Source organism: Pezoporus flaviventris, unplaced genomic scaffold, assembly GCF_033815535.1.
Source record: "Pezoporus flaviventris isolate CSIRO_AGI_PZ_B2104156 unplaced genomic scaffold, CSIRO_AGI_Pfla_v1 ptg000036l, whole genome shotgun sequence".
NCBI classification, from domain to species: Eukaryota; Metazoa; Chordata; class Aves; order Psittaciformes; family Psittacidae; genus Pezoporus; species Pezoporus flaviventris.
In genome coordinates, this window is record NW_026892584.1 from 34,031,085 (window position 1) to 34,048,777 (window position 17,693).

A 17,693-nucleotide genomic window follows, 5' to 3' on the forward strand; every position below is an offset into this window, starting at 1 on the left:
TTTGGTGGTGTACCTCACTCTGCAGGGCACTGCTCTCCATTTGCTTCTGTTTGAGTGCTACCATGACTTGGTCTCTTTCTTGCTGAAAAGTAACAGCCTTTTCCTGCATTGATTTAACTTCATTTAACAGTTGATTCAATTCTCCTGTCTTGCCCTGTTGAAGACACAAATATACATTTCAAGCACGGCAAACAGTTTTACCAAAGGAGATACAGTCTTTGCCCAAAAGAGCTTAAAGACAATACTGATCTAAGAAGGAAAAGGGCAAGACGCTCATGGCCCTACAACACAAAACAACATCTGGGGAAAATATTATTTTGAAGTTATTTCACTCACATATTACAAGACAAAGTTATTGTTAAAGACACTATACAGAAGCATTGTCTTAATTGACTGCTGCAAACAAACTGATACCTAACTATCTTTAGATGAGATATGTATTATGTACACAGTGTTTCAGCCACTTGTATACTTGAAAACTTCACTTTTCCCCCTGGTGTTTGAAATCTGTTAGCTGTGATACCCATTTATTAGGCCATGCACATGTAAAGCATTGCCCTAGGCAGGTCAACTTGCCTGTAGTTAACACAACTTAACACATAAAGAAATCTTAAAAAAATAAACTATAGGGTGACCTCACTCCTGAAGATTAGCATTCAATGAATCACAACAATGTTCAACATGTTTTCAGATGTCAAATTTCAACAAACAATGCTCTCACATGCAGTTTACAACTTCACATAGACATATAAAGAACTGCAAGTATGTCAGTTACACAGAATTGACATGTACACATGAACACATTTTCAGTTACTGAAAACTTGTCAGCATGCTCTTTGCCTTTTGTCCCATGTTGTTTTGAATGCATATTGAATATGCTGGATAAAAGTATACAAATCTTTGTTTTCATCACTAATGATGCTTCATCACTTATTAGCTTCAATTATCCGTTTTATTAATCAAGCTGAGTTCAGTAGAAGTCTTTTTGCCCTAGAACCATAAACCTGCAGGCAGACGTTCTCTTTTAATGTCACGTTATCTTCTGACACGCACACATAAAATACAAAACTGTTTTGATACTATATTTTCTAGTTCTCCATGGTGATCACAAAGTGTGTAACAGGAACTTCTCTGATCTGTGCAAGAAAAACATCTAGACAAACATAACATGCTTGTGAAACTGAAAGCCTAAACCACCACTGAGTGAAACTCTGCAGGCCAAAACACATGCAACACAGAAAACCTAGCCAGACAATACAGATTTCTAGGAGTTAGAATTAAAAAAAACAACAAAAAACAACCACCACCAACAAAACACACAAAAACCCCAATACAAACAAAAAACCCAACAAAATAGTAAGAGTGTTAATTTGTAAAGTATTAGTATGCTTTATATGGAAAGACTGATGAATGTTTAAATTCCCAATGGTAATTCAAAGCCACTTGTCAAAACACCACTGTACTTTGAGACAACAAAAATTTGCATTGTAATTCCATAGTATTTCCTTAGAACAGGATACGAAAACATCTACTACGAGCAAACAGAGCTATGCATCTGTCCTAAGTCAAACTTCTCACAAAAAAAAAACCAAAAAAAAACCAACCTAGTTTTCAACTCATATTAGGTCTAAGTTGAGCCTTAAAAATGACAAATTTAAAAAGACATGTATTGCTAAATGTAATTCATATTTTGCTTTCCAAATCCATTACACTGCAGATTTAGTTGGCAATTCGAAAATTCCAGAGATGTGAGTGTGGTGAGGCACTGGAACAGGTTTGTCCAGAGAAATTATGGCTGCTCCATACCTGGCAGCGTACAAGGACAGGTTGGACAGGGCTTTGAGAAGCCTGGTCTAGTGGAAGGTGTCCCTGCCCATGGCAGGGGGGTTGGAATGAGATGATCATTGAGGTTCCTTTCAGCCAAAACCATTCTATTAATTTTAATTATATTTTAAAAACATAACAATAATGTTATGTTTGTAACTTAAATTACAGTAATTATATTTTTAATTATAGTGGGGGGAAAACTAATGCCAAGGTACTTAGCAATGGTTTGCATAAATACCACTCTTTGATAATGGGCAAGTGCTCCTAACTTCAGAGAATGGGAAGGTATGCTAAAAGCCAGAAGGATACTAAGAACAGAATGCATGGAGGGGGACAACTCTAAGAGAAGACTGAAGAACAGCAACCACAGCCATCAAGATGAAGAGAAAGGAGACCTGAGCAGTACAGAGGAAACAAAAAAAAGAAAATCATCTGTTTGGAATTAATTACCAGAAAAGTCTCCCACCAAGACATACTCTCAGAGCATCTACATCCTGGAGTTCTGCTGTCAAGTGTTTGTTAAACTACAGAAAGACTTTGGCACTGTACTTAACACCTATTTCTCAAAACCAAATGGCAATTAACAAATTACTTGTTAACTCCAGCAGCAGTAAATCGTACAACATGCTGTTGCCCTGTGTATCAATGATACCACATAATTCTTGCCTCTTTTAAAAGCGATTGTTCTTCAAATTACATACAAGGTAATTTACAAGCCACTGCAACTTTTCTCTGAATAAACATTTTGAAAAAAGTTTCAATATTTCCATTTGTCAAATTGTATAGAAGAAACCACTAATTTAGCTTATCTGATCTTTCATCTTTTCTTTTGCACTGGAGTTTCTGTAGCCATAAAAGCAAGATACAGAAGTCCATTCACCTCACAGGGATGTTGAGAAGCAACCACATTGGAATAACAAACACTAGAGGAAAGCACATTGGAAAATTAGTTCTGCTAGCCAACTCTGCAGAAGTTTGAGCACCATACAGTAAAAATAATATAGGGCACTTCATGAACAGGGCCAAAGCATAATATTAAGCAGCTGATCAGTAAATGAGCAATTACCAAGTAAATGAAATAAAAGTTGTTTATGGATGCACAATTAACAGGTAACATTGCAAACCACTCACCTGCTGACTTTTAATTTCTTAACTTTGCAGGGGTAGGATTTTTGTTGTAGTGTAATGCAGTAGGGAGTCACAAACAGATTTCAGGCAAACACTTGATGGCTACATATACACAAAAAAGGATTACCATGTCGCTAATTTTGAAAAACATTCATAAATATGAAGGCACATACCTGTTCTTTTTCTTTCAGCAGCTTCTCAAAAGCAAGAGCTTTTTCCTTCATTGAGTGAGACTCAAACTCTTTCTCTTTCAGCATCATTGAAAATTGCATATTAGTCTCCTGAAGTGCTCGGAATTCTGTTTCTTTTTCCCTAGACTGTGTAACTATTTTTTCATTTTCTTCTTTCAGTTTTCTAATATCCATTTCTAAAATCAAATTTCGTTCTTTAAGATTAGTCACAGCTTGCTTCAAAAGCTCATTTTCATTCTCTTTATTACTAAGATTTTCACTGACAGAAAGTAACTGGTCACTTTTAGATTTAATTAATATGTCTTTTTCCCTAAGTGATTTCTGTAAGACATCATGTTTTTCTTTGATCTGCCTCATCTCCGACTCAGTTCCTTCTTGATTCTTTCTTTCAATCTCTGATGCTGTAGCCACAGAATCAGATAGTCGTTGATTGTTTTCCTGAAGAGTTCTGATAGTTGAATCTTTCTCTTGCAACTTTTGTTTCAGTTGTTCCAACTCATTTTGAAGGAGTTTAGCCTCGTCACTGAGTAGTTCCGGACCACTGTGCTGTATGCCTGAAAGCTGTGAAACAGTGGAAGCCATTGTCACAGATGGTGTTACCAAATCAAGTTTACTTAGGAGAAGATCCTTGGTGTTATAAAGCTGTCCTATGCTGTGTTGAACTTGTGCTAATTCCTGACTAAAACTTTTCAGCTTTTTCTCATTCTGTTCGTAACTCTGAATCAAGCCATTATAATCCACCTGCAACTTTGAATTACTATCACTTTCAACTGAAATTTGTGCTTGAAGCTTGTGTAACTCTTCTTGGAGATGAGCTGACTCATGCTGCATGTTCTGAACTGTGGTTATTACTTGTTGCTTCCACTCCTCCATCTTCTTTACTTGCTGTTTTAATTTATCACGTTCTTGTAGAAGTTCCTCAAACTGGTTACTGTTAACACCTCCTGATCCGTTATCAGTACCTGTACTGGATGTCTGCAAGACAGTCAATAAGGTTTGACATTTTTGACTTAGAGCATCTATTTCGATATCTTTTTCTCGAATGATACGGGATAAATTCTGAATAGTTTCTCTAGACATGTCTTGACTGCTGTTTTCAGATCTATCAGATAACTTTTTATTCTCCTCTTGCAACCTTACCAAAGCTGCTTCTTTAGCAGCAACCATATCCATGATATTACGATACTCTGTTTTTAACTGGCTGTTTTCTCTTGTCTTTTCACTTAGAACTGCTAGTACTTGCTCTCTTTCCAGAACATAAGCTTGCAGCTGCTGCTGAAGACAAAGAACATCCTGCCTAGAGGAAGCTGAGGAAACTCTAGCATTGAGAGCTTGTATTTCTAAATCTTTCTCTTGAATTATACGAGTAAGTTTGCCAACTTCATCCTTAGACAATTGATCAATTTGTTGACTTAGAGAAACATTCTTTTCATTTAGAAGCTTAATCTCCATCTCCCTTTCTTTGATACCTTTTACCAGTCTTTCAATCTCAGCTTTAGATAAGTCATGCTTTTCATTTCCATTTTCTCCATTAAGAGTCTGAACTTTGGTTTCCTGAAAGAGATCAGAGGAATCAGTCTGAATAATTTGTCTCTCTTTGTGCAACTGAGTTCTAATTTGTTCAATTGTTTTCTGTAAATTTTTAATCTCCTCATCTTTCTCTAAAGAAAGTCTTTCATGTGTGACATTCATTTGCTCACACTGAAATTTAGACTCATCTATTTCCTTTCTTTGCTCCTGCAATGACTCCTGAAGTTGCACTGTTGTTTGGTTCTGATCTTCTATTGTTTTTTTGAGAACTTCTATTTCTTCTTCAAGATTATTCTTTATTACTTTTAACTGTGTTACCTCACTTTCAAGTTCAATAATAATATCTAAAGTTTTAGGCTCAACCACAGGCACAGATCTGCTTTGCTGATCCTTAAGGCGTTCAAGTTCTTCTTTCAAATGGTTATTTTCCTCCTTCATGACTGCAAGACTTCTGTCTTTTTCCTCCAAGCTGTGTTTTAAGACATCCTGCTTTTTTGAAACTTTCATATATTCCTCAAGTTCTTGCTTCACTTGTAAGGCTTGATTTTTAAATTTTTCAATAAATATCTCCTTTTCTTTAATGAGTTCTGTCAACTGCTTTTGTCCTCCTAAGCTAGTAGTCAACATTTCTTTTGTTTCTTGATGGTCAGTTTCCATCTGCTCAATGCTCCTTTTAAGTTCAGCAATCTTAAAGTCTTTCTCTTGATTGCATTTAACTAGGCGCTCATGTTCAAGCTGCAAGGCACTGGTATCCATACTCCGTGCTTGTGATAATTCCTCAATAGTCTGCTTATACTTATGTGCTTGTTCCAAAAGCCTCTTCTCTGCCTGGTTTAATTCACTCTCCAACTGTCTTTTTTCCATTTTCAAGGCCTCCACAACAGTGTCTTTTTCCAAGTAAACTTTATTTTTCTCAGAAATGGCACTATTTAACTCCTGTTTTAGTTTTTCGGTGGATGCCATCAGCTTTCCATTTTCTGCTCTGAGATCTGACAGAGATTTCTTTAATTCTTCATTCAGTTGTTTATTTTCTGAAATGTCATTCTGTAGTTTTGCAATTTCTACTTCTCTTTCTTTCAGAATCAGATCTTGACAAGTGTAGTTAGATTCCTGGTTACTTTTTTCTGTTAGCTTGCTCAAAGATACAGAAACTTCCTCCTCTCTTTCTTTTAGCCTCTGTTGCAATTCTCCAAACTCTTTTTTGTGATGAAAATTACAGTCCTGGGCTTTCCTTAATTGCTCCTGAAGCTCTTTAATATTATCTTGAAGCTGCTGCTTACTTATGTGCAAATCATTAAGTGCATATGAACATTGGCTTAGTTTTTCTTTCTGAATATCTAACTCCTTAATAGTTTCCATCTTCTCCATTTCTAATTCTGATAATTTATTTCTTTCAAATTCTAAGTCAAATTTCAGCTGGTTGATGATACTATCAGTTTCCATGCGCTGCTTTGACAGCTGCTCTTTCAGTGTAATCACATGCTGAAACGTACATAGACAAGAACTCATTAGGAAAGGAGAGCCAGCTGAACCATGTATGCATTTGCATCATCTGAACACTAAAAGAAAAAAAAACAAACACAACCCACAAACAAAAAAAACACCAAAACCCCACACCTGAGAGGTGGAAAAAAACCCACACCTGAGAGGAGGAAGCAAAACTGTTTCCTAGTTGCCAAAGACAGGTGGCAAGTATGATCAACTAGTCAATGCTAACTTAATTAAAAACAAACAACCTAATAGGAATAGATTACACTTCATTGAGAATAAAAACCCTAACTACTTAAATCAAGGAACAAAAAGAGAGTTACCTAAGAAAAAGAACCATCAGAATTTGCCAGGACAGTTGGAATGGGGATACAGCATATACCCATTCCTTAAAACCAGGGCGGCACTAAATTTAAAATAACAAATTACAGAAGAGAATGCCTGTTTCTATACTCTATTTTCAATTTCTTATTCATGCTTAATTTTAAACACATTTGCTGAGATTCATTTCATAGGAAAAAAATGTGTAATTCCATAAAGTAAACCAGTACTGAAAACACATGGCTTGCAACTGGATATTTACAGGTCCAATATATCAGAAGAGTGAGAAAAAGGTTATCATTCCATTTTGGTTATAGTCAGTGACCTTTTTTGCCCCACATATGCTCGTATTTGAAAGAACCTGTAATAAAGCAACTTAATTATTCAATATAATTAAAAATAATACAAGGAAAAAGTTTTAAAAAATAACTCATGTTATGCATACTGTCATAAGATGGAGGTCTAAATATCAGCAGGGTAAGATCTGTCAAAAGTCTTGTGGAGTGAAAAATTAAGTAATATTTAACTGGACTTTGGGATGTGACAAACGTTATGGACAGCTCACACACCATGTTATTTATTCATCCATAATAAGTGGGTTTCTTGCATTTTAAAATTTTGCACTAAGATGGTCCCAATATTCTTTTTAAGCCTCAGAGGATAACTTCTGTTTCCCTGTTATCTACATTCAAAGATCAACTTGAAAGACCAACATGCACAAACCTAAATATTTTAGCAGTTAAATAAATAGCTGCAGTGTTTATTACCTGAGTAGCTTCTTGATTCTACTTGTCTAGTTCTTCCAGCTCCACTATTAATGTTTCTCTTTCTGCAATACTTTCATTTAATTCATGTTCTTTCCTTTCCAAATATTGTCTTAACTGACTTAATTCTGAATTCTGATCCTCAGCATATGCAGAAAGAATATTCTCATTTTTATCTTCTGAACTTGTCAGTTCCTTCTCAAGTCCTTTCTTAAGTTAAAAAAACTAAATACTAGACTTTACCTTGGTGAAACTTATAACCTCTTCAGATCTGAAATAGTTTATTTTCCCCCCTTCAACAATTAAAAGTAAAATATGCCCTTTTTTTGTTAGAATCTTTAGGCCTACATTAATATTATGCCACTTAAAAATTATTCATCAGGAAGTATTTGACTGTACTATTCACACATAGACATTTATTTTCTCATCACTAAGTTCAGGACTGTAATTTACGAGCTTCTGCACAAAAAGCCACTGTCTGGCAAGCAAAGTTATACCCACCCCTGAGGCATGGATCCACAGCTGGGATAAATTATTATACATCCAAGATATACTCTAAATATGTAGCATGCTGCATAGTGAGACAGGAAGTTTTAATAAAGGACACCTGAACAACATGCTTATGAAAAATGCCATGGGAAATCTTCAACACATGCAAAACACAGAAGACCCCAGTTGAGAAATGCTAATGGATACAACGTAAACTAAGCCAAGTCTCTCAAACCTGAGTTTATAAAAGACTAAGTCAAACCTTGCCAAACTCTAAAGGTGTGTTCCAGAGACTGTATTTTCCACTGCTTAACTTGATCAGTAAGATGGAATGTACTATTACTAGAGTACTACATGTAAGGAGAGAAGTATTTTACAGATGTCAACGGTTTTTTAAAGCCGGAATAGGCCAAACAGGTGAAAAGTGACAAATTTTACAGAATATACTATTAATACTTTTAAAATTTATGTTACAGCAGCCTAAGTAGCAATGGATAGGTGGAAATCTAGTTTTCTTTCACAGAGAAACTATGGAGTTTCACAAGTCAAAATGTGTCGTTTCTATCAATTCCACATGTAATTCCAGAATTAATCTACAATTATTTCCTTGATTACAAGGTTATTAATGTAGAAGTGTAACTGCTCCAAAAAATGTATAGTGCCAGAACATGTTTTCCATCACTTACTATTTACACAAACTTTGTTGGCTTAACTTAGAAATTGCTTTACCTGATTTAAACTTGAAAGCCTTGCTATTTCATTTTCTGCTTCTATAAAGGAAAAAAAAAAATACAGAATTTTACCACTTTCCAAATAACAACAAAAACAATTCTCCCACCTTGCCCCAGCAACACTCTGCTGCTCAGAAGAGAATAGTTTCACAGTATTTTGAGATTATAATCATCAGTGCTGTAGACTGAAATGCACCATCAACCACCACCACAGAGAATTACTTTTACTACTGAGTCCACATTAGGAGGACTTTGGCACTACAGTGTATCAATTATGCAATATTAAAAGATTTTCTACATACAGATACACTTCTTAAACAGAGAAGTTTCAGTGTTACTTTAGGGCGAAGATTAGCAACAGATTGTCTTTACCAAAATTGTGCTTCTAGAATTTAAACAAGCAACTTCTTGTTACTTACCTAATCAGAAAGCCCTATGATAATCAGTCATGCTAGCTTCAGTTGTGTCTCCTTTTCAGCTTAGCCTTACCTCAATGAAAAAGCCTTTTGTAAAGCAGCAGCTTTTAAAAGATATATATTATCATACTAAGATCCAAATTCTTAAAGTAAAATCTGAGCTTTAAAAGTGAAAACCTGCAAAGGTTTACTAAAAATAATTTAACTAAAAAATAAAATAATCATCATCTTAGTACCTAACAGCGCTTGCTGTAGTCTGACAATATCCTCTGGTAATGACGTTTTTGATTGGAGCTTCTTGTCTTGTTCTTTCAGGAGGGCATCTTGCTCTGCAGCAGCACTTTGAAGCCTGCTAAATTCAGACTTAAGATTTTCATATTTTTGCATTATTTGGATCTTTTCTACTTTTGCCAATTCTTGCTCTTTCAGAAGAATTCTGTTTTCTTCTTTAGCAGAAGACAATTTGTGATTTAATTTTCTTATTTCATCCTCTTGGTCCTTTACAATCTCCAACTCTTCTATTTTTCCTCCTTCTAGACTCCGAGCATTTTTTTTCTGTTCACTAATTTCAGAGCCACCCACAGCATCAGTGCTCACACCATCTAAAAAGCAAAAAAGATTGTTAGCAATTTTAACTATTAACCAAAACCAGCAGCACTGCAGATCTTTTGCTTAAGAGTCTCTTCTTCTACCTCTTCTCCTGACAAAGGGAGATATCTAAACCAAAGACTTGATAATCATCATCAACAGAAAGCTTACATATATAGAATTAAGATTTGAAGCAGGGCTATACATACTACCGGCTTGATATGCAGCTTTTCAAATGCTTGCGCATCCTTGTGAAGTATTTATGGTTGAAATAATTTTAAAACTTAAAGTGTTGTGAACAGTACGTTTTGCCATTTAATTAAAATATACTTGACCCCCATTCCTCTGGTGGGGAGATGACACAATCTAGTACACTGCAATTCGGAATTGCTTAATTTTCTAAGAATAATTTAATCAAACCCCATCTAATTTAGCCTGATGCAAAATCTCTCTTAATATTTTAATTAAATTTCAAAGGTTTGTTGAATGGTTGTTATAGAGAACTATTTGCTACATATTAGTATATCATTTGCTAAATGATGCACAGACTTTTACTTGAAAAAAAAAATCTCATTTTGCAGAATTGATGTTTTCAGACATCTACCATATTATCACAATGTAACGTCTAGAAAAGTTGGAATATAAAAAAGCATAATCAGAAATTACAGCAAAAAAAGCTAAATGAAAGCATGCTGCTTGTGAATTCACTTCATCACAAGCTCAAACACTTCCTCCTGCCCTAATCTGTATAATGATGTCAAACAGACCAACAAAATAAAAAAAATAAAACACTCTTAAACCTTCAAAAGCTGTGAGCAGTATTTATTTTACAGATGACTTGTAATGCAAAAGATAGAGATTCCTCCCTTTAACTTCATTAAATTAGTCCTGCTGGTGTATGTACACACAGTAAAAGACAGATTACATCTTAACAGGCACTTGATTTTAAGAAATAAATTCTCTATCAGTACTACTTCAGGCATTAAGAGGCTGTGAAAATATTTCCCTTCTTTCCAAGAAGGGAATGGATCTCTCTTTCCAAAAGGAGAATATATACTCTTTAAAAGTCCAAGTTTTAACACATAATAAAACGGGAAGTTTCCAGGCAAATATTACATATTTACGCAAGGAAGCCTCTAAAGAAAATCTTACATTACTATTTTTATGGAATAATGGGTTAAAACTGAAACAGGGGAAGTTTAGATTGGATATAAGGAAGAAATTCTTTCCTGTTAGGGTGGTGAGGCACTGGAATGGGCTGCCCAGGGAGGTTGTGAATGCTCCATCCCTGGCAGAGTTCAAGACCAGGCTGGACGAGGCCTTGGGTGATATGGTTTATGTGAGGTGCCCCTGCCTATGGCAGGGGAGTTAGAACTTGATAATCTTAAGGTCCTTTCCAACCCTAACTATTCTATGATTCTATGAAATAACCTACAAGACAAGAAAAAGCATCTTGTGAGAACTACAAAGCTTCTCCTACAATCTAGTCACGCCGCAGACTGAAGTGTGGTCCTTATGTCAGTCTTGAACTTTTGTCAAGTAACTGAATTGGCATATAGTACTTCTCAGCAAAATTACTCCTGTGCTAAGGAGACAAGTGCTATCTTGTCCACATACACATTAAGTGTAAGGTTAAAAAAAAAAAACAAAACAGGATGTGTAGGATTTGGAGCACAACATTTGATATGTATAGAAAATGACCCTCTAGACTGACATACATCAGCAGAAAAAATGCCAGCATTCCAGTGTTCAAGCCAGCAATAGTGAATATAAGATACTAGGACATGCACCTTAAACATCAAGATGAAATCAAGTTGAAAATCAAATTCCTGAACATCACGTATTTGATATCTATTACACCATTACATACAAATTTGATCCTTTAACCAAAATTCACTGTACATTAAAAAAGAAAGCATGTGGTAAGAAAGACCTTGCTGTAACTGATTCTCAAGTTCTTCAATTCGCTCTTCATATTCACTCAGCTCTTCTCGGTGTCGACGAGTTATCTCTACTAGCTTTTGCTTGTGTGCATCCTGCAACACTGAAAGTTCATGTTGATGTTCATCTATTTCTTGACTTAAATTCTGTTTGAGCTCCTAAAAGTATAATTAGAAAAACAGAATGGTAAAATACAGTACAGAAGCTTAAAAAGGAAAAAAAAAGAAATAAGAATATTTTCCTTAGTAAAATTAAAGATTTATTAAAAGATTACTCACAGAAGTCACATTTCTTGTCTTTTAACATGTTTAAAAAACCCCAAACCAACAAAAGACATTCCTTTTAAAAATACATTTACACAACAGTATGCTCCACAAAACAGCAAATACTAAAGCAGAGAGATTACAACTACTTCACAGGAAGTGGATACAGTAGGACACGTTTCTAGCAACTTTTAAGGATGTCAGGCAAATGCATATTCTGCACCTTCAATGCGAAAAAGTAAGATGTTTCTGAGAAGGGAGAAGAAATTATTTTGTGTATCTCGTAAGTCAGACATCAACAGCTTCTGAAAGTGATTTGCCCTCATAAATACCAATGTAATTCTTTTAAGCTTACGTACTACATTAAACAAATTCACATAAATACCCTTTCGCAGAGTAACTTTTTAAATATTGTATTGATGACTGAAATGTTACTGTGATACTACAAGCCCACATATGTTTTTAATCGAGAAAATTTAAGTGCATGTGTTGTAAACATTTTAACTGTATTCATAAGTCATGTGATCATATGCAAAACCATCAAGAATAAAGTGTAAGAGAAGACTAGCTTGTCAAAATTGTCATATTACCTTAACAATATTTTGCAGTTTGCATATTTCACTTTGTTCAGCATCATTTGTCCCTTGCACTTTGGAAGACTGAGAAAAGAAAAATCACATATCCATGTGAAAATTGTGATAAACAGGCATATTTTTCGTGTGTTTCCTCTATTTCTACTCAAAGTAGAAAAACAAAGGGAATGTGAAGAAAAATTAAAATTTACAGTAAATTTGATTAAAAAAAGACATTTTAATTGAAAGTATTTATTTTCCACTGATTTTTATTATTATTGTTATATGGAAATATACAAAAGTTTGTGGTAGTGGGTGTTATTGCACCTAACAATACAACAGGGTTTCTTAATTTTACTTGACTATTTCTAAATGAGAAAGGCATAGCTCTGAAATCAGGCCATAGCTTGAAAAACAATGACTCATATCAACAACAGCTTGAAAGACTGTATTATTTCTTGTCTCAGCAAATCATGAATTCCAACTGACATAACAAGGACTGAGAGAAGAGTAAGTAAAACCAGTAGGCAAATATTCAACTATCACAGTATTATACTGTCAATAAATAGTATCAGAGCCAGGAAGAAGAAAATCATTTTCTGAAAGGCTGCACAGAAATTAAACCCTGAAGTAGCACAGGCAAATGTTTATAAAGCCCTTTCCCTAACTTGATAAATTATGCATAAAAGCATCATGAAGCATTTGGAAGTTAGTCAATGAATGTTATTAACTGAATGTTAGCCATGTGACAGTATGAAAATGATGAAAACGTAATTAAGTTTCAGCTTTTCCATCAAATCATGTTGCTTCTAGAAATTGTACACCATGAACTTTCTGAAGACCCATTCCAAAACCATGAAATTCAATGAAAAGACTAATCTGGAGTGGAGATTAAGACAGCGAGGAAATACTCACCAGTGCAATCTGCTTCCAGTGGTCAACCTCAGATTCAAGCCTAGAAACTTCATTGGACAACCTGTTTATTTCTTGCTGTGACCAGATTACATCTCCAAAATCCATGTCATATCCTTCAAAATTTGAGGAATGTCTGACCACTGGAACATATGAAGCTGATGTAGTGGCTGGTGGTAAAACACCAGCTCCCAGCTGTGCTGACTGAGCAGCCTTCTGTACTTTCTGCAGCTGCTCCTGCAGAGCATTCTGTCTAGCTTTTAAATGGCTGATTTCCACCTGAAAATACAGAATAAAATGTATTGTTTCAGGAAGAATAACAATAAACACACTGCCTCTTGTAAACTTATGAAATGTGAACCAACCAGACAACCTGTCCCCAGCAAAAATAACTAATTGCTTCCACTAAAGCAAAAAGGAAAAAAAACCCCAAACTCCCTCCTAACGGAGAAAAGCAGTCTTAGCTGATGTTTATAAAGTATCTCCCACATGGATACATACTAAAAGTTTTAACGGTTTTCAGTTAAGTTTCAGTAAAAATGATGATTTTTTTTTTTTCAGCAGCCAAGGTACTTAAGTACTATAGCAACAGTCAGGCTGAAAAAAAAAAAAATTAACAAGGGTATTCAAATATGAAAATTAAGCAGTATGTGATGCTCCCACATTTATATTACATCTGATTTCTTTTACACATAAGGTACTGAAAATTTACTTATTTACAACAAACTGAAATTAGCTGCATGCAATTTTCTTGTAACAACTCTGCTACTGTATTTAATATGCAGAATTCTACACATCTCAAAATTCTTCTTCCTCTAGTTCCCACATGCATTTATAAATAGAGAAGAAATAAAACTTTTGTGTAATTCTAGGCATACTGGCAACTGTCTTCATTTAAAAGGCTATGAAATCTAATGCTATGCAATAGACTATACAGCTGATGTTTTCATCACAAAGAAACACTTCTCAGATCATGAAACTGTATACATTAAGATAAATAATTATGGTATCTACAGACAATATAACTGCTTCAAATAAGAATTTGCTCCTTTTGCCTTCCTTAAAGATAACTGAATCAGAAATACAAAGCAGTTTAAGTGCTCTTTCTCACAAAAAAAAACAGAAATTGATATATGCATGACATTCCTGGAATTCTCTCATCTCAACTTTCTCCTGGCAGCTCTGCTTACATTACATAAGTCAACAGTATATGTCTTAAGTCTCCCAGTGTCTACATTAACAAACTAAGAAATTGAAACTGTGACCAACGCTTCCACTGAAAGAGCACAGATACCATAACAAAGAGATTAAACAGCATAATATGCAAGTTTATTTGGCATATTTATTCAAATATTTCACTCTATATCCTACCTCTTTCTGTTGAAGCTGATTTCGGTACTCTATAGATAGCTGCTTTATTTGAAGTTCTGCTGCTTCATGCTTTTCTTCTAAATCACTACAAACTTTTTTCAGTCTCTCATTCTAGCAAAGATGAGAAATTAATGTTGGTAAATTTGGAACAGTTCTTACAGAATAAGAAAAGCGTAAATCTGCTGGACAGTAAAGAAATCAAATTATACACATTTCTCATGTTATTTTATTCAAACCACACAAACAACAGTAACTTCCAAATGTGGTCCAAAATCACATTCATGTCCAAGCTTTCCATTTTCATACAGCATTTCAGAAAAAGGTTTCTGGTAAATGCAAGAAGAAAAATTCAAGGCTGAACTACATCTTAGCATGACCCATCAGTAGAATTTAAGAACAGCCAGATAACAGAAATCAGAGCTAATATCCACACAACACAGTATTCTCTCTCTGACACTCTTCAAGAGCAAATGGCAAGAATCTAAAAAAGGACAAGCAGGAACTTCCCCAAATACTATCTTAACTTCTCAATGTTCTTGAGGGCTGAGGACATACATAGAAGTTGTCAATCTTATGACTTTATTTATGGCTGTAAACCAACAAGTCATTTGTTAAAGTACACCAAGTCACTTTCCTCACGGGCACATGGGATTTTTAAGCAGTTCTGGGAGAGCACATGCATCCACAGTTATGTCAAAACCAACACACAGTGGGGAAACACGGGCACAGAACTGCATCAGGGAGCACATACGCTCTGCCTTCTGCCTGCTGCAGGAGACATGCTGTCCAGTTTAACCCGTCATTCCAGATCTGATTTTATATGTGATCATCTACAAAATGCCAAAATTTATGGAAACTTCAGACTGTCATATTTACGAGCTTTTCAAAGCCAAGACTATTGCTGCAGTCCAAACCCATGTGGTAAGTAGGAACAGTTGCAGGATGCGGCACTTAGTGAAAAATGAAAACATGCATCACACGCATACTCCAATAAACAAATATGCCCCCAATTGCAATGCCTCCCCCCACTCCCCCCCAAAAGTAAATAAAAAGCCACATTCTAACACACTCTTCTTTTCTAGATTTATCCAGACAAGCACATTCGGTGCTATATTTCAACTTTACAAGAAACGTTATTTATTAATTGTTTTTAATTACAGTAGTGTTCCAAAATTTCTTACTTCAAGCTTTTGTGCTGCATTAATACTTTCTATTTCTCTGAGTCTAGAATTGGACACTTGGAGTTCTGTTGCTGCATCTGAAAGAAAGTGAAATTTTTCATTTTTATTAAGCTACTTGTAGTCTGTTAAATAGACATCAATTAAGACCACAGTTATTAACAAGTGTCTTACTTTACACTGCTTTGATGTTCATTCCTAGGTAAATATCAAAAGCTGCTCTTATCAGAACACCGTCAGAATTCTTTTTCACAAACCCGAGTCTTTTTGAGTGTAATTTAGTTCTCTCTTACCTAGACTTTAAGTCAGATCACAAAGATAATAGAAAAGTATAGATTTAAGCTTTAAAATGTGACTATTTCATGTCACTGAGCTGTTTTTCACATAGGACTTTGCCCCTGATGTGACAGTTGTGTATTTCTCAGTATTCTCATGTGAAGTTTCAAAATAAGAATTCCACAAAACAGACACAACAGTAACTAAATTTTCAGAAAACAAAACAAAGAAAAACAAACCAAAAAAAAATACCCAATCCCAAACCTAACAAAACCCACAAAATAACCAATACAACAAAACATCATCCCTGCCTCCCTCATTAAGGCACAAATCCCCAATAGAACTCACTTCCATTTACAGAGGTGACACTACCTATCATATCAGTGTATTTAAGTCAAAACCCACATAATTCTGTCCTGGGACACTCTCCCGTTGATGATCAACCCTCCTCAAACAGGCTATGTTTACTTCTCCCATGTACAACTTTCAGTGCCTAGAAATACTATATTGCCTTTTCTTAAAGAGAAATCATCCTTGACTGACTATAAAACAAGCTTGACAGTTATGTGAAATAAATATAATTTTCAAGTAAATACAGTATTTCATAATTTCCTATGTGCTATTTAAAAATGATGCAGCTCAAGTGCTGCAGAAGCAACAATCTCTGCTAAATGGAAGATGTTAGAAGTCTATAAACCACAAACACTATCATCAGTTCAGATGGCAGCCAAAGCAGTGGATGTAAGGGATAATATTAAAAATTAGGAAACATCAGAAAATTAAAACCAGGAATGTAAAGAACTGCATGAAGTGCTCTCTATGCCACACAATATGTAAAGGTCTTCATGGAAGAGTATTTAGATGCCACTAGATTTTCACACCCTCAAGGCTAGTAACCCATAAAAATGTACTACTCTGAAAGTTTTAGCAAACAGAAGTAGTTTACAGCAGTATCTAGCAGTCAAGTACACCTGGAAGTAACTAATGAACATCATCAGCACATGCCTCTTACACAAACTAAAGCACAAATGTGTGAATAAGAATCTCAATTTCTCTTTTAAAAGGGCAAACCAAACACACTAGATGACTACACAGTTTAGCAGCACAGAGTAAGTCTCCAAACTAAACTAATATGGGACTTTGAAATTTAAAACAATTCTAAGCAAGTATTTCAGAAAAGTGTAACCTTGCAGTTATCCAAACAAATCTGTCTCATTTCACCTGTATACCAAAAAAACCCCATCAATGAGACCAGCAGCATCAGCTTGCCAACAAGACTGATATAATACTTAGGCAATGCTTCCTAGTTGTGAATCATAGAATAGGTAGGGATGGAAAGGCCCTTATCATCTAGTTCCAACCCCCCTGGCATGGGCAGGGACACCTCACACTAAACCATGTCACCCAAGGCTCTGTCCAACCTGGCCTTGAACACTGACAGGGATGGAGCATTCACTTCTTTGGGCAACTTGTTCCAGTGCCTCACCACCCGCACAGTAAATAACTTCTTCCTGATATCTAAATTTGCTCGAAATTACAAACAAAATAGAATTGTTTAATTTCACATTTAAGATGAGTATTCAGAAGTCCTAGCTGTTCTTAACATTTGCTTTAAGAGCGGTAATATTTTTCAGTAAGTTATAGTTTCAAGGTGGTAAACAATACAATACTAGTGGCATTAACCTATTGATATTTATTACCATGTTA

General features: G+C 35.1%; 1 protein-coding gene across 1 annotated transcript in view; it reads right to left on the reverse strand.

The window, feature by feature from the left end:
• Window positions 1-17,693, reverse strand: part of TRIP11 (thyroid hormone receptor interactor 11) — a 37,184-nt gene that overhangs the window by 18,196 nt on the left and 1,295 nt on the right. The window contains 10 exon segments of the mRNA XM_061463844.1: window positions 14-154; window positions 3,129-6,158; window positions 7,253-7,459; window positions 8,468-8,508; window positions 9,122-9,487; window positions 11,407-11,572; window positions 12,268-12,336; window positions 13,165-13,440; window positions 14,533-14,643; window positions 15,714-15,790. Coding sequence (XP_061319828.1) covers window positions 14-154; window positions 3,129-6,158; window positions 7,253-7,459; window positions 8,468-8,508; window positions 9,122-9,487; window positions 11,407-11,572; window positions 12,268-12,336; window positions 13,165-13,440; window positions 14,533-14,643; window positions 15,714-15,790 — 4,484 coding nt within the window.